At 43.8% G+C, this 24,667-nt stretch overlaps 1 protein-coding gene across 1 annotated transcript in view; it reads right to left on the reverse strand.

Moving 5' to 3' along the window:
* Positions 1-3,742: 3,742 nt before the first annotated feature.
* The window catches only part of ALDH1A3 (aldehyde dehydrogenase 1 family member A3), a 49,663-nt gene continuing 28,738 nt past the window's right edge, over positions 3,743-24,667 (reverse strand). Inside the window, exons 8-13 of the mRNA XM_030578738.1 lie at positions 22,750-22,852; positions 21,546-21,730; positions 12,948-13,112; positions 10,267-10,424; positions 8,895-8,969; positions 3,743-6,431 (exon numbers count right to left, since the gene is read on the reverse strand). Of these exons, the coding sequence (XP_030434598.1) occupies positions 6,359-6,431; positions 8,895-8,969; positions 10,267-10,424; positions 12,948-13,112; positions 21,546-21,730; positions 22,750-22,852 (759 nt within the window). The 3' untranslated portion in view covers positions 3,743-6,358. The remainder of the gene's footprint in view (positions 6,432-8,894; positions 8,970-10,266; positions 10,425-12,947; positions 13,113-21,545; positions 21,731-22,749; positions 22,853-24,667) is intronic.

The following is a 24,667-nucleotide window of genomic DNA, read 5'->3' on the forward strand; positions in this document are numbered from 1 at the left end:
GCGGGGGGAGGAGAAAGGGGGATGGGGGGCGCGCGGGGGGTGAGGAGAAAGGGGAGTGTGCGTGTGTGGGGGTGTGTGTGGGCGGGGGGGTGAGGAGAAAGGGGAGTGTGCGTGTGTGGGGGTGTGTGTGGGCGGGGGGGTGAGGAGAAAGGGGAGTGTGCGTGTGTGGGGGTGTGTGTGGGCGGGGGGGTGAGGAGAAAGGGGAGTGTGCGTGTGTGTGTCCGCGCGTGTGCATGTGTGGGGAGTGCGGGGGGGTGAGGAGAAAGGGGAGTGTGGGGGGACGAGGAGAAGGGAGTGTGGGAGGGGGCGGGGGGGTGAGGAGAAAGGGGAGTGCGTGGGTGGGAGGGTGAGGAGAAAGGGAAGTGTGTGTGTGTGGGCGCGTGTGCATGTGTATGCGGGGGGTGAGGAGAAAGGGGAGTGTGCGTGTGTGTGGGCAGCCGTGCGAGAAGAAAGGGGAGTGTGGGGGGATGAGGAAAAGGGAGTGTGGGAGGGGGCGGGGGGTGAGGAGAAAGGGGAGTGTGCGTGTGTGGGGGTGTGTGTGTGTGGGCGGGGGGTGAGGAGAAAGGGGAGTGCGTGTGTCTGTGGGCGGAGGGAGTGAGGAGAAAGGGGAGTGTGCGTGTGTGTGGGCAGCGGTGCGAGAAGAAAGGGGAGTGTGGGGGGACGAGGAGAAGGGAGTGTGGGAGGGGGCGGGGGGTGAGGAGAAAGGGGAGTGTGTGTGTGTGTGTGTGTGGGCGCGTGTGCATGTGTATGTGGGGCGTGCGGGGGGGTGAGGAGAAAGGGAAGTGTGGGGGGCGTTGAGTGAGGGGGTGAGGAGAAAGGGGAGTGTGGAGGGGTGAGTGTGAGGGGGAGGAGAAAGAGGAGTGTGTGGAGGGGTGAGTGAGGGGGAAGAGAAAGGGGAGAAGGTGTGCATGTGTGTGGGGGGCAGTGAGGAGAAAGGGGAGAGTGTGTGTGTGGGCAGGGGGGTGAGTAGAAAGGGGAGTATGTGAAGGGATGAGTGTGAGGGGGAGGAGAAAGGGGAGTGTGTGTGTGAAGGCCAGAGGAGAGTTGGAGGATAGGGGAGGGCTAGGCAAAGGCTGTGGAAACGGTGTGAGGAGGAGCCAGTGTACACAGGCAGTGGAGTTTATCAGACTGGAGTGTGTTAGGCAGTGGGGAAGGGGGGTGGAGACGTAAGGGGGTGAGGTAGAGCGGTGGCTTTCAACCTTTCCAGACTCCTTCCAGGAGTCTGATTTGTCTTGCATAACCTGAGTTTCACCTCACTTAAAAACTACTTCCTTACAAAATCAGACATAAATATACAAAAGTTTCACAGCTCACTATTACTGAAAAATTGCTGACGTTCTCATTTTTACCATATAATTAACAAAATAAAATGATTAGAATATTAATAGGGTACTTACATTTCAGTGTATAGTAGATAGAGCAATATAAAATGTTGATGTTTTACTGACTTAGATAGTACTTTTTATGTAGCCCGTTATAAAACTAGGCAAATATCTAGATGAGTTGATGTACCCCGGATGACTTCTGCGTACACCCAAGGGTATGCATACCCCTGGTTGAGAACCAGGGATGTAAAGGAGCAAGTGTGCAAAAGGGGAATGTCCATGAGGCAATGTGTGCATGCACTATTGCCAACCCCACATGTGCAAAAATCAGGAGATTGCCCCCAAATTGTGACTTTAAAAAAAAAAATAGACTGGTGTTTTCTAGTCTGGCTTTTGATGTTTGAACTCCCCCTACTCACCCACAGCGTGTGCACACTAGAAAAAGGGTGGGGATGATTCTCCACTGCCTAGCCATTTACCCATGTGCAGTAGGGATATAAGGGGACTGAGTAGTGTTTTATGCCCGCTTTGCCAATGTGGCCAACTCTCACAATTTGACTAAGGGATTGTCTACACAGTGCTTTAGTCCGCACCAGAGGAGTGTAAAGTTTAGACTGCACTTGCATGTTGCACACAAAGTGGCCCGTGTGGGCAGAAGTGGCTCTATGGTTTTTGCTGCCCCAAGCACAGCAGTCAGGCAGTCTTTGGCAGCATGCCTGCAGGCGGTCTGCTGGTCACGTGGATTTGGCAGCATTTCTGCAGGTGATCTGACGGTCCCACGCCTTCGGTGCCTTGCGCCAAATTGCCACCGAAGCTGCGGGACCGGCGGACCTCCTGCAGAAACGCCGCCGAAGGCTGCCTGACTCCCTCGTGGGAGGAAGCACGCTGCCCCCTGTGGCTTGCCACCCCAGGCATGCGCTTGCTGCACTGGGGCCTGGAGCCGCCCCTGCATGTGGGCCCTACTGACATGCATGAAAAGTTCTCTTGTGTACATAGTGCTGTCTAAAAATGAGTCTACATTAGCATGCACTAGGAAACTTTTTGTGCACACTAGCAGGATCAGTTAGTGCACAATACACTAGTGTGGATTAAAATTTACATCTCTCCAGTCCACACTAAAGATTGGATGCTTTTCTAAAAGATAGGATCTAGGAATTATTTTGGGGAAGTGTTATGGCCGGTGTTATAGATGATCACAGTGGACCCTTCTGTCTTTGGAATTGATGAATCACATAGACAAGTTTTCTAATATTTAGTACTTTTCTGAAAACCCCACCTCCTGAAGTTATATGATTGCATGAAAAACCTCCGATTTCATTTTTTTTTAAAAATATATACACTTCTGTAGCCATAAAGACAAATAACTCAGTATTTATTTTTATAATTCTTGTGTTTTTTATGCCAATCTCATGATTTTCTCTGGCCTCACATGATTTTTTAACATTTGAGACTGGCAATCAGTATTGCCAAGTCATGCGGCCACCCCCAAATCACGAGATTGGCTTAAAAAAAATGTCTGATCAAATCAATGAAGGGCCTCCTAGGGAGAAACAGACACAACAAAGAGGATAGAAAAGTGCAAGTTTCCCAAATTAGACTTGGTTTACATTTACGCAGAGTGATCCCTTTGTCCATAGCTATCAGGTAATAATTACGGGACAAATTTGTAGCAATATTTATACACCTGGGCACTTACCAGCACCTAGATGCATTTGAAAATTCCTCTACGTTTTTTCACACCCCTGAGCGACAAAGTTGCAGCACTACACTGGCACTTTACAGACAAACCACAAGACTCTACGTGGGAAGGGTCTGTAACCTATAAGGCCTTTATCAGAAAAGGGGATCTAAGGACAGAGTGACTGCGATCAGACAGACAGGTGTTTAGATTAATAGACACTTCTGCTGGATGGAAAGTCCCAGATTATTTAGGTTTTACTCAAATGAAGAGAATTATATAATTTATTTATTCAGAACAGATTTCAAAGTAATCCATAGACAGTGCAATTAAACCACACTGTAATTTTCTTTTTAAAAGCACAGAGCTTTAATATGTAATGGTATTAAAAAAAATTTTAAGTTATTCATTGGTGCTAGAGCATGATATTTTTACACCAAGGAGATCTTTATTGTGAATATTCTCGCTGAGTTCAGTGAGACAACCCATGATGTCAGGTACTATTCAGTGTGAGTATAGGTATCACAATCTGGCTATAGATTTTCAAATTTTGTTCTGTCAACAGCGGAAAGCTACATATTTACTCGTTTGAGTAAAGTCAGCAGGATTTCTCCCGACCCCCACTCTTTAGTGGACAAGATCGCACCTGTAACATTTATACAAACCACACCACAAAAAGTTAAACATTTTTATTAAGAATTGAAAAGCTAATATTACAAAAAGATACCCATATTTTAAATATATACATGAGGTTTAAACATATAGTAAATCTATGTACCTTCAGCTATAAAAATACATTAGATTAACTGTACTCTAATTTATAAATATATTTTTAAAAAATTAAGTAGTATTTCATATGAAAAGTATTACTGTGCAATGAAAGAATATAAATCCTCTAACGGGTCATTTTATGTTAGTGGCTAATGTTACTTGATATATAATTTAGAAAATTCAGTGTGTAAAGTCAAACCCTGATTTATACAGTAAGAGAATACATTACTACGTCATTCGTTTAACTTGAGGGGAAAAAAAGAAGTGAAAATATATATAAAAACTAAATGCTAAAAGATTGTACATTTCAGATGTTTTTATTCCCCCAAGATGTTTATCAAACCAAAAAAACACAGACAGCTATATTCATTACTATTGTTATTCCAGCTTCAGTTTACTATTTACCTTGCCTCCAGATCATTTGCTTGTAGCTCTAAAAAACGTAAGTTGGCAATAGTAAGCTGCTTGTCTGATAAGACAGTTTAGATCTCACTAAATGTACTACAAAAATAGAAATATATTTACAGTTTTCCCATTTGGACTTTCATGGGATCTCTTCTGCATTTAGGTGGGGCAATGCATCTGTGGAAGTCCCACCGCTTACATCCACGGGAGAGCAGACCCCTACCCCTCTCCTCTGGCCAGTTGTGTACAGCTGTCAGTGGCATGTTATTTATGAGTGATCAGAGTTTAAGGGGCACAAAAGCCTCATTTCTTTCAAGATTCAGTGACTAACAAGGGAGTTCAGCCCCACGCAAACCTCTTTCATACCTCTTCATCTATCAGCATGGTAATAATTCTTACTTATCCAGAAGGAGCATCTCTGGTGGAAGAAAGTTATTGAGTTATGCTCTAGCTTTGCGGTTTGCCCCACAATGCATTTCCACTTTAAACCCTAATTTCTGGGATTTGTTATCTACTGCTGCTTTAGACACCTGCATAGCTCCCTTTGACAACAAAGGGTCCTTATGAGCACTCCAGTGAAGTCAACAGGCATCCGCTGCCTTAGGAGTCCTAGGTACAACACAAAAGAGTTATACACCTCAGACCAATTTGCTCCCATGATGCCTGAGTGGGGTATTTGCCCATCACCTGCCTTCCCTCAGCTTTTATCTTGGTTGAGGATTCTAGACAGAGCCTTGCTGGAACTGGCTCTTCCAACCACCCTCACCACAAATCGCCCTCCCCAGCTAGTGCTGCCCAGTTTGAGGCCTGATTGCCAGCGTGGCAGGAATTTTATACCACTGCAAACTGACAGGGGCCCAGCTACAGGTTGCACGATGGCTTCCTCCAGCATAGACCCTAGGTGATTTAGCCCATGAAATGGAGACAGTTGAAACTTTGCATAACAGTCCTGGCCTGGGAGCAATGTCTTTTTCACAGCGTATTTTCAGACATCTATGTTAAATTACATTCATCTGGGGGCGGGGGAAAAAACAAACAGAGGTTTAGGGGAGTTTACTAATCCTGCTCAACATAAAGAACAGCTCCAGCTGAACAAAATGAGATTCACATGTTGGGATAAAAATGATGGCAGAGAAATGAGACATGTTTTGCTATCTCTCCAGCCTTCTGTTTCTTTTGGAAGATTTCCATTTGGGTTTCTAGCCCATGGATGTTTTCTGCAGTGTGCATGCCCTGCTACAAGGCTGGCAGGAGCGCTGGCGTCATTACTGTAGATGCAGTGCAAAATCCTCTTGTGAAAAGTGCCTTAGTGAAGATTTATCATACACCGTATGAACTCTTCTGAAGCCAGACAGGTTAGTGAGAGTCAATGACTTGCTTTCAGTACAAGTAGAGTACATGCATCACAATACAAGGGATACAAAACTTGCCCTCCTCCTCAAGTCTAAATATGTAGGATGAAACTGGTCTCACTGAAGTCGATGGCAAAACCCCTATTGACGTCAATGGGGCTATGCTGTCACCATTATGGAGGATGTGTGTGTATTAGAGAGACCAAGACAACTTTCAGATAAAAGTGCTTTACAAAACCTTCCACAAAAACAGAAATAAACTTCCCCGCCCCACAGGGCTCAATTCTCCTCTTCCCCTCAATATAACTCCTGTTATTTCAGTGCTGTTATACAGGCTTATATCAGCAGCAATGCCACTGAAGTCAATGGAGCTATGTTGGTTTATACCAGCTAAAGTCCACAGGTCTTTCAACATTCCATGCTAGTGATGCCTTGGGTCTCTCTAATATGGCATTGGGGGTGATTTTGCCTTCAAAGCCACGGTATGATAAAAACAAACTTTCTATAAAGCACCGTGTGACCAGAAGTTTGGTCACTGGTAAGAGACTGATGTAAAGCCAAGGACTAGTCCACTGAATGCAGCATACAGCATGTGAGGGCACAGAATGAACAGCTGATAGGTCAATTAAATTCTGTCTCCAAAAGCTAAATCGACGAGCATTCAAAGTCCAGTAGATTCAAAAAGTTTCTATAAAAAGTAAAAAAGTTCTCTTTGAAAAAAAGAAGTGCTGTTTTCTTCCTCCCACCCCTCTCCCCATGTTTTGAACTTGTGCCCCATGTCTGCGTGTCACATTCAGAGTGTCAGAATTTTTAGGCCTCCAGCTCTCTCAGTGATTCTTCTGGGATAGTTTAATAGTGACTGTTTTCACCTCAGTATATTCTGCCAGAGCGTATTCACCACTGAAAGAAAAAAATAAAGCAGTTACAGCGCTTGCATTTGCCATTTTAATCACACTACATTTTCATGTATGATAGCTGCTTTCACCCAGCACATCTTATTTGATAATATCACTACATTTTATATAAGCTATGCAGGCCCAGATCATCAGTTGCTTTAAATCAACATAGGTCCATGAAAGCCGGTGGCGCTCTGCTGACTTATACCAACTGGAGAGCTGACCCATCATGTCTCATAATTAGGGCCCCTACCAAATTCACTGTCCATTTTGTTATGTTTCATGGTCATGGGATTTTAAAAATCGTAAATTTCATGATTTCAGCTATTTAAATCTGAAATTCCACAGTGTTGTAATTGTAGGGGTCCTGACCCAAAAAGGAGTAGTGGGGAGGTTGCAAGGTTGGTGTGTGTGGAAGGAGGGGGTTGTGATACTGCTACCTTTACTTCTGCACTGCTGCTGGCGACGGTGCTGCCTTCATAGCTGGGCAGCTGGTGAGTGGGGGTGGCTGGTCAGGAGCCCAGCTCCGAAGGCAGAGCTGCTGTCAGCGGCATCACAGAAGTAAGTGTGACATGGTATGGTATTGCCATATTCCTTCTGTGCTGCTGCTGGCAGGGTGCTGCCTTCAGAGATAGGCACTCGGCCACCAGCCACTGCTCTCTGGCCACCCAGCTCTGAACGCAGCACAGAAGTAAGGATGGTAATACCACACCTCTCTCCCCCCTAAAATAAATTTGGCTCAGGACCCTCAATTTGAGAAATGCTAGTCTCCTCCATGAAATCTGTATAACAGAGGGTAAAAGCACACAAAAGACCAGATTTCACAGTCCATGATGCATTTTTCATGGCCATGAATTTGGTAGGGCCCTACTCATAATGCACTTTATATATATAAGTAAGCTTTGATACAAGTCTAGCAACGGTTGAATGGCTAATATTGACATGAGGAATGTCCCAATTCTCAGCTTGGTGGAATTCATGAAGCATTTTGGGAGTCTGCAGAAGGAAAGGCACTGCACGCACACTATTATTATCTTGTAGACAGTAACTAAAATTACACTTGCTTTCTTCTTCCTTAGAATAAAATAAGCTTCTGTGTAGGAGCATGTACTGTACATTGGGGGGTGGGGAAGAGAGGAGAACGGGACTTGTAGTGTGTGTCCTAAGAAATAATGTTAGTGTAGAAACAACTCTAACTGGATGATAGGTGCATTCATTATATTACGTCCAGGTCAGGGGGGATTTGCCCCTTTTCCCTTCATTGCCCAAGGGATAAAGCCCAGATGAGATATTATCTAATTAGGCAGGCCCTCAGACAAAGGAAAGTCATACGTTTTCTCATGGTCTTTATAATCCTTTGGAAGGATCATTCGTCCTCCTTGCTCTCCATCTTGTTTAGCAAATCAAGCATCTGAACGCATTTTTCTTCCAAAACAAAGCCAATAGAAATGGTTAATAATAGATTGTGAGTGAACACCTAGAGAGGCGCTCGGTGGTTAGGACAAAGCGGGTCCTTAGGAAGCCCCTGAACAGAGTAATGCAGTGATGAACCCGCTTCTGGAAATATGCATTCTATTCCTGGTACTGATGACTCACATGGGACCTTGGGCCAAAATTTTCAAGAGTGGATGCTAAGTTGGATGCTAGAATGTTGGAGTGACCAACCCGAGACAGACCTGGTTTCCAGAGGCACTGAGAAAAAGCTAGCAGCCCTTCAGTAACTGAAAAGCCTCGGAATGGACAAGGCAGAATTCACTTTTCTCTGGCAGAGCCACAGGAACCCATCCCCATCCCCAAGCACCTTCCCAAGTCCTAACCTCCATCAGCAGGTGAAACAAGGGGAATTAGTTACATGACAGCCTTGGTCTGATGTTTACCTGGCAAGGAAATATCCTTCATCATTAAAGCAAGAATAGGAGCTATTTAACTGAGTTTTGAAAAGCAGTTTTAGGACAGAGAGCACCGAGTGCTGTGGATGACTTGCAGGCTGGGCGAGGGGGATTCGAAGGGCACTATTCACACAAACAAATCACAATAGAAGTTTTTACATCCTCTTACACTCACTTGATCATTTCTCTGCCATTGCAGGAGCCTCGGGCACGTAACAGTCTAGTCTCCCTATTCTCTCCCCGTGGCATGCAACAATCTAGTCTCCTGTGGGCTGTAATACTTGGGTCTCGTTTCTTTCGGTGCCTGGGTTTAATGTGCAGGAGTTGGTGGCCTATGATATACAGGTGGTCACACTGATTTGGTGATCCCTTCTGGTCTCGAACTCATTGCACTGGTATAAATGACTACATAGAGGTGTAAGGGCGACAAAATCCAGCCCCAACAGTTTAAGGCAAGCTTGGTGAAATCCTTACTAAGTCATCAGGCTTACAATATCGCATTTAATGTTCTACATTCAAGAGAGAAAACAAAACTGAGTTAAAAAAAACCAACATCCCCAAAACAAAAACAAACTTACAGTTCTCTGCCATTTCCTGACATCTTAAAGCCTCCAAAAGGAGCTTGTGCATAAAGGGCATTGTAGCAGTTGATCCTATGGTCAAACACAAATTTTTATCAAATTAAACAAACACTTGGAAGGTGGGCCAAGTAGATTCATGTTTATTAATATTCAGGAGTTGCCTGACAAATGTGTCTCTCTTCCCTTTATTTATTTCACTAGGTGTTTTAGTCACTACATTTTGGTCATTTCAGCCACAGAGTTTGATTGTATCATAGCAGGAAACATAGAATATTTGAGAAACCATCACTCTCTACATAGATTGGCCCTTTCCCCGCCCATTTTCCAGCCAGGACCAGCTAACACATGTAAATGTCTTAAACTGTGTCTATGCTAGTTTCAAAGTCTCGAATAAAACACACTTTTTAAAAATATAACCTATTTTCTTGTCTAGACATGCCCACCTGAGCTGCAACTGCTTTGCTACTGTCCAGAGTACATGAAGACTCAACCCATAGCGGTGGGCGTAGGAATACAATTGTATTAGACACATTTGTCTTGTGGTGAGAATAGAAATTGCTAATGTTACACTAGCTCCTCCGAGGGCCTACTCCTATAGGACACTAGCTGTGGTGGGATTACAAGGATTCAAATCCTGTTCCCTCGACTACAGCACCTGAGCAAGGTGAGCAGGATTTGGCCTGTCGCAACAGACAGGACTGTAGCGTCACATGAAGAAGTGTGGTGGATTCTGTCTTCAGAACCAAGCCTGGATATTTTCTTGAAAATATCCTTAGAGGCTGAAAATCTTGGATAAATACAAAGCATTGTTTCTAAACGGAAACAATTTAAAAAAAAATTACTATCAAACACCAGAGCGAAACTGCCATTGACTACAGTGGGGCCAGGATTTCAGCCCAGTTCTTTAAACTGTCCTAATATTAAATACGTAGCTTTTTTACGCAAAATACTGACTTGCCTCTTTAAACAGTGACATGGTGCCATCTACTGTTCAGACCAATTTGTTACATAGTCTGAGACCTTATACAATAACTACATAATAAACAGCAACCCAATAGTAGTAGGTTTGTTTTGTTTTTTTAAATAAAAGTTTCTCAGAAGGCATAGCCATGTTATTCGATAAGGCAGGATATGCTGTTGGGATTTGCCATATGACAGATTACATTTAAAACGTGTGGGAACTAAAACGGTTTGGTTTCTCTAAAATACATTTCACTCTCACTGTCTCATTTTCAGCAACGGCTATTGCCTTTTAGGACAAAATTGCAAGAGAAAGGGAGCTCAGGGTCAGTGCTACTGGTCACCAGGGCTCAGACACGTTGTAAACTACCTCTGTGTATCACAATCCCATAAGCAAAAACACATTTACCACACTGTTCCGGACTCCAGCGCAGAAGCTAAAGTCAGAGCTCTGTCCAGATTCTTTGTGAACACGGCTGCTGTGAGTCCATATTCAGTGTTATTCGCTCTTTTTATGACCTCTTCTATACTTTTGAACTTCATTATTGACTGCACTGGTCCAAAAATCTGTAAGCAATTCAACAGGCATTACTCACCAAAGAACAGTGAGTGTTCTGAAAATTAAAACTTAGAAATGTTATATGGACATCTTCAGTTTTGGTATTTTAATGTTTTCAATCTGTATGACAGACCTGCTCTTGCAGAAACCAATGACAAAACTCCCCACTGATTGCCAATGGAATGTGGTTCAGGCCTAGTGTGCAGTGAGGTGCTACAGTAGTAGACCCATGCAAAGCTCTGAAGATTAAAGATTTTCCTTTGCATTATGCCATCTTGTAATCTACATGAGCAAAAGTTATTTAGTTAAAATGGGCAAGAGTTAGTTCTGGATACGTTTAAAATGGTTCATTCTTTCTCCGTTCAGAACTCTAACTCTCTATGGGCGCAACTGGCACTTGACGTAGTTGAAATATAGAAAACCTGGGTGAAAGTGTGTGTAAATGTTGTAACCTTTGCAAAATCAGCTGCGTGTATCACACACAAGTGGCTGCCCACCACTTCTGCATACACTAGCTCTGCAGGTGCATAACTTGGCTCATGGATTGATAAGGGCAATCCGCAGCCACACAACAGTACAAGCCTACTTTTCTGAGCATAAGTGGGCTGAAGTTTCATACACAGTACAATACAGAAGCAATGCCAGGACACTTCTTCTATGTGCTGATGATCATATGCTATGCAAGCTGATACTCCACTGATGAAATGGAGACGTGCTCCTACACGTAGCTTTCCACAGGGACATCCCCTGCAAGAGCTTAATCAATTGTTTCACAAAAAGGTGGACTCCAAACAAGTGGCTGCAAATTCCTGCCTTTTTAAGGTAGGTGTTCTTAATGGACTCCTGCTAGCAGACAAAGTAACAGGACATGAAACTGGAGAAGCCCCATGAATCATGAATTTGGGATCTGGAGGTAATTCATTTGAAAGAGGTTTGTCATGGGATTATCTGTTCAGCTTTTATTCTTCTCTATTTTTAGGACACTCATGCCTAGGCTGACTGAGATTTTTCCAGGTTTCTCAGAGACTGCATGGCAGATCTGACACACCAAGATGACACTTTCTTTCCCAGGAGTATACAATAAATGACCCCATAAAAAGATCTAGGCTAAACTATCAGACATCTTGGCATATAATAGGACCTTGGCAGCCACTTTATTCCCATTCTATTCCCCAATGGAAATACATTAGTTAATATTGTTTGAGAGGGAAACCTCAGGGTCTAATCACAGGCCCCTTGTTTCAGCTTGCTTGCGATTAAATACTGAAAACCTGAGAGAGTGTCTGACTTTCAAGTCTGGTTTTCCCAGTATTTTGACACTAGGATGACTGAACCAGCACAGACAAGGATATCAGCAAGAGAAGAATAGGGTTTACATCTGCAATTATTGGGCTCACCAAGTTTCTCTTTGTAGGTTATTGGAATATTCTAACTTGTCCATGAGTTCCAATATCAGGGTTTCACTGGGAGGTACTACAACTACTCAGGGCTTTATGGCAACAGTGGGGTTAGAACTTAGAGCATCATGTCCAAAAGCAAAGGGGGCATATCCCTGGAGCCAAAGGGGAAACCTCTCCTAACTTCAGGCAGCATAAACCCTGGCATGCACAGTTGGGCAATTCTGATTCCATCCAGCAGGGGGCATAAAACAGCACATGGTACCCTACCTTACCAACTAGGCATAACATGTAACTGTGGATTTAGATGGTCCAAGAATTTTCTGATCATGAAGAGGGAGCAGGCAGGTGAGGAATTTCTGTAACTAGTAAATCTATGCCTGAATTATTGCAATTTACTGAATTTTCAAGTCAGAAAAACACTGTCAATGCCCTTCCATTAAAAATGATTTCACTTTCAGTAACAACGTTTATAGCAACTCCATGAAACCTTAATTCAGCACCACATGGAAGCATATGCTTAAAGGTAAACAGGTGCTTAAGTGCCATTGACTTTAATGGGGGCGTAAGAAACTTTCCTGATTAGAAGTGCTTTCCTGAATGGGGGCCTGAACACTTACAACTGAAGTTCATACATGGATGTGTTATTATGGCGTGCTCATGAGCACGGTGCTGATGGCATTTTTTTGAAAAAGAAGGGCAACAAAGCACTTGGTTTTTTCAGGGGAAACCCCCAGGAATTGTATGTACTATGCAAACAGATAAAAGAAAAACATGTGATCACACTCTGGCTCTAACAGTTTTGACAGTATCCCCTTCCCTTTCTCCTCCTATTAAACTTCCACTTCTGGTTACTGATCAGATTATTTTTTAAATAAACCTCGGAAATTCCCTTATTATGATGTGTCAGAAATTCATTTCTGCACCACACATTTGTTTGGGATGCTCTGTCGACTGAATACATTCTGCAATTTTCAATAGTTTATTTTGCTTGACATCTGCTAAGATCATGGCAGAAAAATGTTCCAATTAGTGGGACTGCCACTGAAAATAACGAGGAAAAGCACTGTTAAAATATTGTACTGCGATTGCTACATGTGACCTGAAATCTAAATCGCCGATGGAGTACTGTACCTCTTCTTTGGCAATTCGCATGTTGTCGGTAACCTCTGAAAACACAGTGGGTTTTATGAACAGACCTCTGTCTCCAATGGCTAATCCCCCACACTCCAGCTTGGCACCTTCTTTCTTCCCACTTTCTATCAGCTCCAAAATTTTATCAAACTGTTTTTGGTCAATCTGTCAGATACAAAAGGCATGTCATGGAACAGCAGCTCTATTGTGGCATGTAATTCCAAAGACTTAGTTCAATGGCAGCTATATTATTGGACGATGGTTAAACTACTTCAGCACATGGTTAGATTGTACTACTGAGGTTTGCATTTCACTTAGGATTCAGCTACATTACAAAAATGACCATACCTAAAGCACGATTAATAGAGCTTGTCTATACCTGGACTTATTCCAGAATACCTATTGCACTTAAAATTCACTTCCTCCCTTAATGTGAATTAACACTCACACATAGACAAGCCTTTTGGAGACTAAGGGTATGTCTACACCAATGGCTCCGGACCGCTGCCCGACTACCGTACCCCTTTCAGGAGTCTGATTTGTGTTGCATACCCCCAAGTTTCACCTCACTTAAAAACTACTTGGGTGCATCTACATGACCTGCAATCACCCCCCTCCACGGTACTAATGCAGACAGATGCATAACCATGTCGCAACAATTTCTGGTGTTCAATCATCCTTTTTCCACACTGGCAGGACCAGACAGCCCTAGGACAGTTAGTCCCCAACCTTGTTAAACCAGTGAAGATCTAAGCGTACCACAGCCCTCGACTGGGCAGTACTATAGCCTATTGCTTTTGGAAATCGTTTTTAATAGAAAGTGCACATCAAAATCACCCAGCATTGGACTGTCAATCTTTCCCACTCGCTACAAACTTTCATTAGTAATTTGGGCTCTAGTCATAGAAGGGTCCTGTTTTAACTTCAGTAGATGCATGCATCAGGATGCATGAGTCAGGGTTTGCAAGCCCAAGTCCAAAGCAGATGCAGTTATATAACCCTCACTAGATTATCCACCAGTGACAGTTCACCATAATTAATTCTGACCTCATGCTTCCAATCTGAATTTACCCAAAAACAAAACATCAGAGCTCTGGGGAATAATAAGATATTTGAGAAGCCAAGGAAAAACACAATATAATGTACATGTTGCTGAGTGCATGCAACATTTGCCTCTGCAATGTAAACACAAAGCAAATACAAAGTATACATGTTACACTCACATATAACACACAGGGTAGGGTAAAATGGGATGGAAAACAATCTTTCAAGAATGCACAGTACTGCCTCGGGAAATGGCTGCTATCACAGCTGATGCCACATGGCACTTACAAGAGTTGGCTGGTGGTTTGCATATTGTTTATTTGCCTGGTTGCCACATGTGAATAACTTGAAAGTATCTGTGAGTGCCTTCCATGCTGACCTGTCTCTGGCCAAGACCAATCTAGGTCAACCACTTTACATCACAAAAAACAAGAATATTTGTACAGCTGTAACTTCTTATAAAGCAAAAGCCTGTTAGATGAAGAAATACTGAGGAAAAGCAAAAACAGCCACCTGTTTCCAAAAGCAACATAAAAGCACCAACCGTCCTACCCTTGTTATTTCAACTAGAGCTTGCAAGACTCTTAACTCTGACTGCTATTTTATCAAGGAGAGGAAGGATGGTCCAGTGGTTAGGGCAGTAACGTAGATCCTGGGAAACTCAGGTTCGGTTTCCTGGTCTTCCACAGACCTCCCCATGTGACCTTGGGCAAGTCACTTAGTCTCTATGCCTCAGTTTCCCCATCTGTACAACAGCAATATTAATACTGCCCTACTTCCCAGGGGCATTGTGAGGAGAAATAAATTAAAGATTGTGAAATATTCTGATATATTGTATTTCTCATCAAACAAGAGCTATTTATTACAGTTTTTAATTTTGGTTTTACCCTCTATTCAAGAGGCCTGATCTGGTAAGACAAATCTAAGGTATTATATACACACACACACACATACACACACACACACAGTATACCCTCCCCCCAATGACCATGGTAGAAGAACCTGGAGAAAAAAACAAAACAAAAAACCTCCTCATAGCACACCTGATCAGTTGGGCAAAGGTCTGCATGGAGAAGCTTTGCCTTCGTGGTGCCTGCACTATTTCAATATATTTTTTTTATAAGCAGATGTTTATGACCCGATGTGAGAGATTTGATTACTCTTATCATCTTGCTTTGCTCAACTACACGTTACTGAAATTATCCAGCCTTTTAAAATCCAGCACCGATGTCTGACTCAGCAGCTTCTGCCCAGTGCATTCCTTAGGGTGACTCTAGGTTGCATAAAGTAATATTCCCTTTCATTTGTTTTATGGGTGTTGTCTTGCTCATTTATTACAAGGAAAGGTATTCAACCTACAAACGCACATCTGACTAACTGGAGTTGAAGATACCACTCAGAATTTTGTAGAGCCCCTGAAGGTCCTGCCAACATTTTCTTTTCAAGCAAAACACATTTCTTATTTGTGGTTTCTCCTCACATGTATGCCCCATCCAGGTCTTTAGCTGACTCTGGACCATTTCAATCTCTTCTAAAGATTTAAGGTAAAATACCCCTAACCAATGCATGGCAGAACACTGTACTCTTTTCTTCCACCACTGGCTGTAGCAAGTAATCATACAAGCAGACTAGATACCCAATCCACCAATATCTCATCAGAATGGGCAGACAGTGGCAATCTGTCCTAGTCTACTAGGGTTTTAACATAACCAAATACTGTCTGCCAGGTACCATTTATTGATGGATTAGGTAGCAAGTTTGCAGCTTGCACTGACTTACTGTATTATTCCTTACAGTCACTCAAACCCCAAGCCCCAGAATTCCCTGGATCTGCATGTGAAATCAGCACTTGTCTCAGACAACCCTTGATGGATGCCATGTATGCTGCAGCGTAGTTCAGATCTGCAGCCAGCAAGCAAACTCACTGGGCTTTGTAGAGAAATCACATTAAAATGTGAAATATCGATGAGCTGAGCAGCATTGTAACCAAGCAGAGCTTTCGCTGACCTGTTTCAGTCCCCATGCCCCGCCCATCTCAGCACAGCTCTTTGCTTGGCTTTCTACAGTTTTGTTTCATAGAGCACAAACCCTAAGTCCATGAAATGGCAGAGGATTTCCCAGCATTTCATCCTCTGCAGTCATTTTAAATTGCTACACACAGGGCTTGTCTACATGGCAAGTTAGTGCATAGCAAGCCAGGGTGTGAATCTACAGTATGCTAACTTGCTGCACACTAGCTGGCTGGGAGGACCCTGCTGCCACAGACTAAAAATTTTCCATAGTGCACTTGGACGCACTCCCATTCCCAAGTGCACTACGGAACTTTTTTAGTGTGCTGTAGCAAGGTCACCACAGTCACTTAGCACATGGCAAGCTAATGCTCTGTAGTTTCATGTCCTGGCTTGCCGCATGCTAACTCACCATGTGACAACCCCATGGTATCTGTCTAGAAGCACCTACAGCTGAAGCAGGACCAGAAAGTCTGTCCACTAAAGTCAACTTTAGCCTGAAGACAGGTAGTGTCCTGTTCTGTCCACCAGAGACCCACAATCCCAAAGTTTGTCCCAGAGTTGGGTTTCCTGACAAACTAAGAAGGTTACGAAATATCCGATGAGCCACAACTGCTTTTTATGTAATAACTTCATTCCATATGTAAGTAGAGTCTGGATGAGCCCTCCCCTGACATCTAGTGGTGAGTTGTGGAAAAAGACTTTAGAAGCTGATCTTTGCATGGACACACGCACCCTGCACAGGTGCTCAGCATGATGGGACTGCTTGCCCAAATGATCCCTTGTGGCTGGTGTTGTTGGATCCCCAGGCTCCTTGTTATTGGGGCAGGAGTAATAAAGAGTTGCTATTCTTGTGTGAACCAAGGGCAGCAGAACTGTACCTGACATACCCCGATGGAGGGACTCACCTGAACAGCACTCACTAGGCAGGAGACCTGGGTTCCAAAGCCCAAGAATGGGGTGGGGGGAGGGGGGGCAGGCAGCGACTGGTATTTGTACCTGGTGGTGTTGGCCCTGTTTAAGGTTCTAGACACCATTTGGCCCTTCTTCTCTCCATGGGAGAATAAAAGAGCTAAGAAAGACTCAACTGAGAGTCTTGTTACATGCTGCAGAGCTGAAACCACTAATACCTATGTTTAAGTATTAGGCCTACTTTGGGACAGTGTCTCTATTGCAAGAGACTGCCCAGTGTGCACTAGTGAAGCTCCCCCACTAACAGCTGAAATCACTGAGAGCTGTGTTAAGGGAGGGGGGGGGGGAAATGAAGAGATCTTGGTGAGCAGGCAGCTTCCAGAGAGGAGTGACAAGCAGCTAGCAGGGCAGCTGGTGGAAAGGTGTTGCAAGGAGCCAGCAGAGAAGCTGGTGGAGAGGGCCAGCGCAGAGCCCCACAGAGGCATGGCAATCGGCCTTTGGGGCAACGAGTGAGTCCCCAAGCAGTGCAGCATGTAAGGTGCCTCCTTACCCACCCTGCCTTCCACACAGAGTGGGAAATGAACTCTGGGGCTGAACCTCTGAGCTCTGGGGCTGCACTGGCCCAGGACAGCAACAATGAGTGGGATACAGAGAAGGGACGGGCACACTGAAGGGACTGCTGGACTTAAGACCTTGAGGGAAAAAAGACACTGCACAGCTTATTTGGGGGTGGGTCTTTTGCTCATCGTTTGTGTTTATGAGCCCTAGCTGTGGTGTTTTCCCAAATTAATGCTGTGTTAATTCCCTCCTTTTGGCCTGGTCCACGCTACAGCGTTAAACCGATTTAACGCTGTGCCCGTCCACACTACAAGGCACTTTAAATCGATTTTAAGGGCTCTTAAAATCGATTTCTGTACTCCTCCCCAAGGAGAGGAGTAACCCTAAAATCAATATTACTATATCGATTTAGGGTTAGTGTGGACGGAAATCGAAGTTATTGGTCTCATTCTTTTACTGAGCTACCCACAGTGCACCGCTCCGGAAATCGATGGTAGCCCAGGACCATGGACGCACACCACTGAATTAATATGCCCTAGTGTGGACGCGTAAAATCGATTTTATAAAACCAGTTTTATAAAACCAGTTTTAATAATTTCGATTTTATGCTGTAGTGTAGACATGGCCTTTGTTAAAAGTTTTTTGCTACACTCAGACTCTGTGCTTGCAAGAGGTGAAGTATTGCCCCATAGAGGCGCCTGGGGGGGGTGTAATTGTCCCAGGTCACTGGGTGGGGGCTCGAGCTGGTTTTGTGTTTTATTGTTGAAAAGGTACCCCTAGATACTGAACCTGGCCCTTGTTGCTGCTGGCTTCACTTGGCAGAAGGGTTACATGTATGTTCCCCTGCAGGCTGCGGCACTACGAAGGGGAAGCTAATGCAGTAAGTTGGCTGCTCATATACGTGGGTTATACCCGTCCTTCCCATGGATCAGCGAGACAGAAATGGACACAAGGCCAGGGGATCCACAGGAAAGCAGCCTCCCAGCCCCTAGGCATCTGCAGAGAGAGTGGCTTTTGACACAGAGTAATATTGTGGCCAGCTCCCATTGGCTGTTGGTCACAAGCTGCATATGACATGACCCAGCCCAGAGGAGTAATGCAGTGCGAGTGGCTGGTGCTATTGCCATACATTTTAACTTTTGATGCAAAGGGAATAAAAGACTCTTTGTGGAGATATTTGCTGGGCCCCAAAACTCCTTTTCTATGTAGCCCGTCAGTCATATGGATATTCTGCAGCATATAATATATATATCCCAAATACAATATGTCCCAACAGTGTGCATGGGGGCAAGAGGAGGAGAAATATTCTGTGTAGCTTCCTTGCCCTGACATTGTGCTCCTTCTCCTTAATGTTTGGATGCCTATTTGACTCCCCTCTGGGTGTACCATGTCCAGCACAACAGCTGAGGCTTTTAAGTATTGCAAGGTATTAACAAACAAATCTAAATACAGAAACAGCACATATTTATCTTCCCCACCCAGGAGAATGCAATGGAGAGAACAATGGAATCTGCCTACTTCAGCTCTGACCATGGAGACAGGCCTAAGGAGCCATTCACCCAAAGTCTCCCAACCGTGTTTTTAAAATATGTCTGTAACGTGGGCCAGGTTTCTGGCTGCTGTCATTCTATATTGCTCCATTGACTTCAGTGGAGCTACTCTGATTTACATCAGCTGAGGAGCTGCTCCTATATTTTCACAGCAGCACCAAAAAAAAAAAAAATCTCTCTTGATTTGGGACATCAGGGATTTTTTTCTGGAAAAAGTATTTTGCAGAATTTTTTATAAATACCCCAGACCAGATTTTACTCTCATTCAACCTTGTGTATTTCAGGAATATCTTTACTGACTACAAGAGGAGTAACTCCTGAGTTACATGGGTGTAAACGAGAGGAGAATCAGATTCAGACACGCTGGACCAGATGGTGTAAGCATAATTTACAATGGTTTACAACAGCTGAGGATCTAGCCCTGTATCTTTGGAAACTACTTTTGGAGGATTTACTGGTTTTTTATATTTTAAATGGTTCTGAAGGAGTCCCCCCCCCCCTTCAGATTTGAACCATTTGATCCAAAATGCACGTTTCCCTAGTGCCAGCCTGGAACGCACCCTGTCCAAAAGCCAGACTCCAGAGAAGCAGCTGTTCTGATTATGTGCAGACAGAGGAAATGGTTTGTGTTGCACTGGGAACCACACAAAAGCTCTGAAAACAGCCTCCCCCACTCCACTCCCTATCTTGGATCTCCTCTTGTTTAGATGGTTGGCACGCAGACATGCAGGAGAGAAGGAAAGGGCATATGCATCAGGTCAGGTAGAACAGGAGAAATAGGACATGTGGTCCTGTTGTATGTGAGTCAGTGGGCACCCCAACTTCGCTACTAGCCACTTTATCATCTGTATTACCATAGCATCTATTTATGGACCAGGACCCTGTGGTGCTAGGTGCTGTACAAACACAAAATAAAAAAAGACAGCCCCAGCCCTTAGGAGCTTTCAGTCCGAGGTACCTTCAGTCTCCCTGAATAGCAACTAAGGCCTGGTCTACACTAGGAAATTAGGTCGCTATAACTACATCACTCAGGGTGGGGCATGAAAAATCCACCCCCCTGAGCAACACTGTTAAACTGACCTAATGTAGACAGCACAAGGTTGACAGAACTCTCCCGTCAACCTAGCTACTGCCTCTCTGGGAGGTGGATTACCTAGGCCAATAGGAGAACCCCCTCATGTCAGCCTATGTCGCTGAAGCGGTGTGGCTGCAGTGTTTTTAGTGTAGACCAGTTCTTATTTTGCAAGCAATTCCACTGGCTTCAAATGGGACTGTTTGCAAAGGAAGGTGTTGCTTAATGCAAGGCCATGTCTACACTACAGCTCTGTAGCTGTGCCACTGTAGCTTAGATGCTTCCTACAGGGCCAGAAGGTTGGTTTTTTTCTCCTCCAGTTCCAGTAGTTTTTCTCTTCCCCTCAGGTGGCAATAGCTAGGTTGACAGAAGCATTCTTCCATTGACCTAACTGCCTCTACACCAGGGGCATAGGTCGGCGCTCAGGCATACACATTTTTCACACCACTGAGCAATGTAGCTATGTTGATCTTAAGTTTAGCTGTAGACCAGGCCTAGGCAAAGATATCAGAATCTGGTCTTATCGCACTAGCCATCACGTAGGATTCTTTGATTACCGCATACCTCTTATCAAGGGCCCCATTCTGCCATCCTCATTCACCTTGAGTCATAATTTACTCATGCAAGCAGTCCAGTGATTTCAAAGTCATGACTTGCATGAGCAAGTCATTATGCACAGTCAGAATGGCTGGCAGAACTGGGCCCTCACTGGTTTCAGAACTCCAACTGTAAGTAGAACCTGCCTATTTCATACCAGGCTATCATGGCGACGGCCTAAGACTTTCTAGTTGGTGTTAGGAAAAGTCAGAACCAATAGAAAATTATGGATTCCAGAGTTAGACTAAGTTGTGAAACTTTTTGGAATGGCATTTTCCCCATTTACCTTTGGCAGAGCATAAGTTCTGTTTGTTGTTATGTTTTATTAATAACTGGTTGGCCTAGGAGAAGAGGAAATATTGCCCTCGATCGTGGATCTTTATGGCTTCCTTAGAAGGGATAAGAAGAGGTGTAAAAGCCCGAAATGTTGGCAAGGCTGATATTCAGGTCAGCTTGGCATCCTCCTGCCTTCTACGGCCTCTGCTTAACCCCCCCCTGTGCATTAAAGGTTTTGTTTTCCACTTCTATAGATTACCCTGTGATGAGGTAGCATCAGTATTTTATAGCTGAATTATAACACATCTGCAGCTACCATGCTCTGCCTGCACAAAATACTCCCTGTGCCATAACAGATTTTGCATTACTATGCAAAAGGGAAGCCCACTTGTATAAATTTCTTTATCAAGCTTTCAGTTCATTTATAGAAAGAGCCAACATGTCAACCATCATGATTAATTGATGTTTAGAATGGAGAGAAGAAATAATAAATGACATATCGCTGGATCAGGACTTCAGCTCTCACACGAACACCACTTGCACCAGGAGAACAGAAAACTATTCTCAAGCACATCATTACCTGTGGCCCTTGTTCAGTTTTGGCATCGAATGGGTCTCCAATGAGTCGTTTCTTGGCGTACTCAACGCTGCGCTTGACAAATTCCGGGTAGATCTGCTCCTCCACAAATACTCGAGAGGCAGCAGTGCAGCACTGGCCTTGATTAAAGAAAACTCCTTGATGGGCACATTCGACCGCCAAGTCCACTGGAATGGAAAGGTCACCACAGACAGAGTGAGGCGTTCTACTGACTTAAACCAGAAATTAATGAGACTTGTTGAAACTCCCTCATTACCAGTTCCCCCTCTCAATGCTTCCTCAAAAAACTTACTTCAAGGAGGCCTATAAAAATATCAAGAAAGCAAGCTCCCTGTAAGCAGTAAGACACAACCAAATCTTCTGACTGACTGCACCATCTAGGGTGACCAGATGTCCCGGATAAAATTGGGACTGTCCCAATATTTGGGTGGTTGTACCGCGTCCCAATCGATCTTTGGTTGGGACGCAATTTGTCCCGATATTTCGCTCCGACGGCAGCACTCAGCCTTTTTTTCTTTTCTTTGCTCCAGCAGCAGACCCATGCGCCCACCTGCCCCATGTGTCCCAATATTTTCTTCATCTCATCTGGTCACCCTAGCACCACCATCCTTACTCTTGGCACAGTATCCAGTTGCACGTCTCAGCTAAGGGCCCAGTTCTGTCACCTTGACTCACACTGAGTAGTAGCTTATTCCTCACTAGTCATCCCATTAAGGATGGCAGAATTTAGTCCTTATCCCCTGTGGAAGTATTGTGGGAAGGATGCTGCCTTTACATAAAGCAGCTGCAGCTTCTCTTCTGTCAAAGAGACTAGAACGAGTCAGTGCAGGTGTGCTGGCTGAGCAAATTGTGTGGCCAGCCGAACAGGGCCGCACTGATACAATACACCATCTTTGCAGCCTCAGCCAGCAGGGTTCTTTCCCAGTGGGTCACCCCAGGGAGGGGAGCATTCAGAACAGTCCACTCTTGTTCACATGAACCCTCCTTTTGTAGCCAAGCACCTGGCTGGTGCAGGGAGCAGCGCAGCACACCCTCTAGCAAAGGAGTCTTGGCCAGGCTTTGTGGCAAGTTGGACCACACTGTGTCCTCTGCTGGAGCCCTGTGAGGTTACATGGGAGCCACTAGCGGTGCTGTGCTGGCCACGGAGACTAGAAAATTATTGAACTGCAACGTGACAAATACTTACAGTCAGCATCCGCACACACAATGCAGGGGTTCTTCCCTCCAAGCTCCAGTGTCACCCGTTTGAGATTACTTTTAGAGGCCGCTTCCTTGATCAGTTTTCCAACCTGTGGCATTGGGATTCACAGGGCACAGGTTTATTCCTCTAAAAAAAATTACTTCATTCAAAGTGTCAAAATGCATGAGGTTAACAAGAGCAGGACAGGCTGTGAAACTGCTAGAATTATAAAATAATTCTTCCAGGTTTCCAATCTCTGAATTTTCTAGTTCTCACCACCTGCTTCTACAAGGTACTGTGCCATCCAAGTTGGATCTTGCAATTTTTAAAATCACAAATATTTATCATTTGTCTTAGATATAACTGAAATGTAGGGACCTGGTATTACATAGTTCTTACCTATGCACATGGTCCCCCAGAAGTCATTTTTTGGACAGAGTAAGGGCTGCAGGATCAGACCCCTAATTGGACAATGCAAGAAGTATTGCTAATGGACTACTGTTCTTATAAAAAGTATAATCTATCAGGTGACACCCTGCCATTTGTTATGAAGGTACCAGTCATGGCTCCACACTTAATGAGGTGAATTTTGCACTTAGAGAAGGGATTCGGTCTCTGGTATTAGTATATCTACTACCACATGACAGGTTTTACTTTTTGGCTACAGAATGAATTGTCCTAGGAATTTACAATAGTCATATAATTAGGGCTGGTCAAAAAAAAAACAACACAACAACAAAAAAGAGGAAATGTTTTTTCCCATGAAAATTTTTGAAGCAGAAAAACAAACCAACAAACAAACAAACTATTGTTTGATTTGAATTTTCCCCTAGTATTTTCTGACAAGGTGATTTGAAATCAAAGACTGATCATCTAGTCTGTCTTCCTGCATAACACAGATCACCAAACTTCCCCCAAACAATTCATGTTTGAACTACAGCTTATCTTTTAGAAAAACATCCAATCTTGATTGAAGAATTTCCAGTAATGGAGACTTCATAGGTTGTTCCAATGGTGAACTCTCTTGGCCGTTAAAAATTTAGGCCATGTTTTCTGTCCGAATTGGTCTAGGCTCAAATTTCAGCCACTGGCTTTTGTTTTACCTTGCCTGCTCGACTGAAGAGTCCATCATCAAAATGTTTGTTCCCCAAACATGCATTTAAAAACTGTGACCAAGTTACTCCTCAGCCTCCTCTTTGTTCCGCTAAAGAAATTGTGCTCCTTGAATCTATGGTATGTGAATGGCATGTCCTCTTAACCTTGTACTCAGTTTTGTGCCTGGGAGAAACACTCGGATCTTGTTGAATCAGAAGAGTAAAAAGAACATAAGTGTCAATCAGCTGAACAGTTCATTGCTACACTCAAGTTTCATCTGCTACCTTTATAACTAGGCAAGATTCCCAAACTAGAAGTGGCCCTGGTCCTTCCAATTAACAGTGCAGAGTCTGCCATTAGCTTGCCTGGCTAGCCCTCAAGATAATAGAAACAGAAAACTGTTTTCTGCTGAAAATTAACATAACTTGCTATAAAGCTAACAGGGTAAGAGAGACATTATATGGTAGCTGCTTGATTAGGAATAAATTAAACTCACTGAAAAGTAGGAAGCTAGAAGAAAACACTATCAGATAATTAAAGATCAACATTGTTATGTATTTATGTTAACCTAACATATTTTTAAAAATATGTTTTCATTCTCCCTACCCCATGTTCATTTTGATTTAAACATTTGCCTGCAGTATTTGCAGCCAAATATTAAAGCATGATACTAATGCACAAGAACCAGGAAGTGAAACTGGTTAGAAATATCTACCTACCTAATGTACTCAGTATGACCCTTATTACTGTATCAGAGCACTTCAGTTTTTAAATGCCCACCCACCACTCAAAGATAAAATACCTGACTCCAATGAAGTTGATGGAAAAA

Source organism: Gopherus evgoodei, chromosome 10 (assembly GCF_007399415.2).
Source record: "Gopherus evgoodei ecotype Sinaloan lineage chromosome 10, rGopEvg1_v1.p, whole genome shotgun sequence".
Classification (NCBI taxonomy): domain Eukaryota; kingdom Metazoa; phylum Chordata; order Testudines; family Testudinidae; genus Gopherus; species Gopherus evgoodei.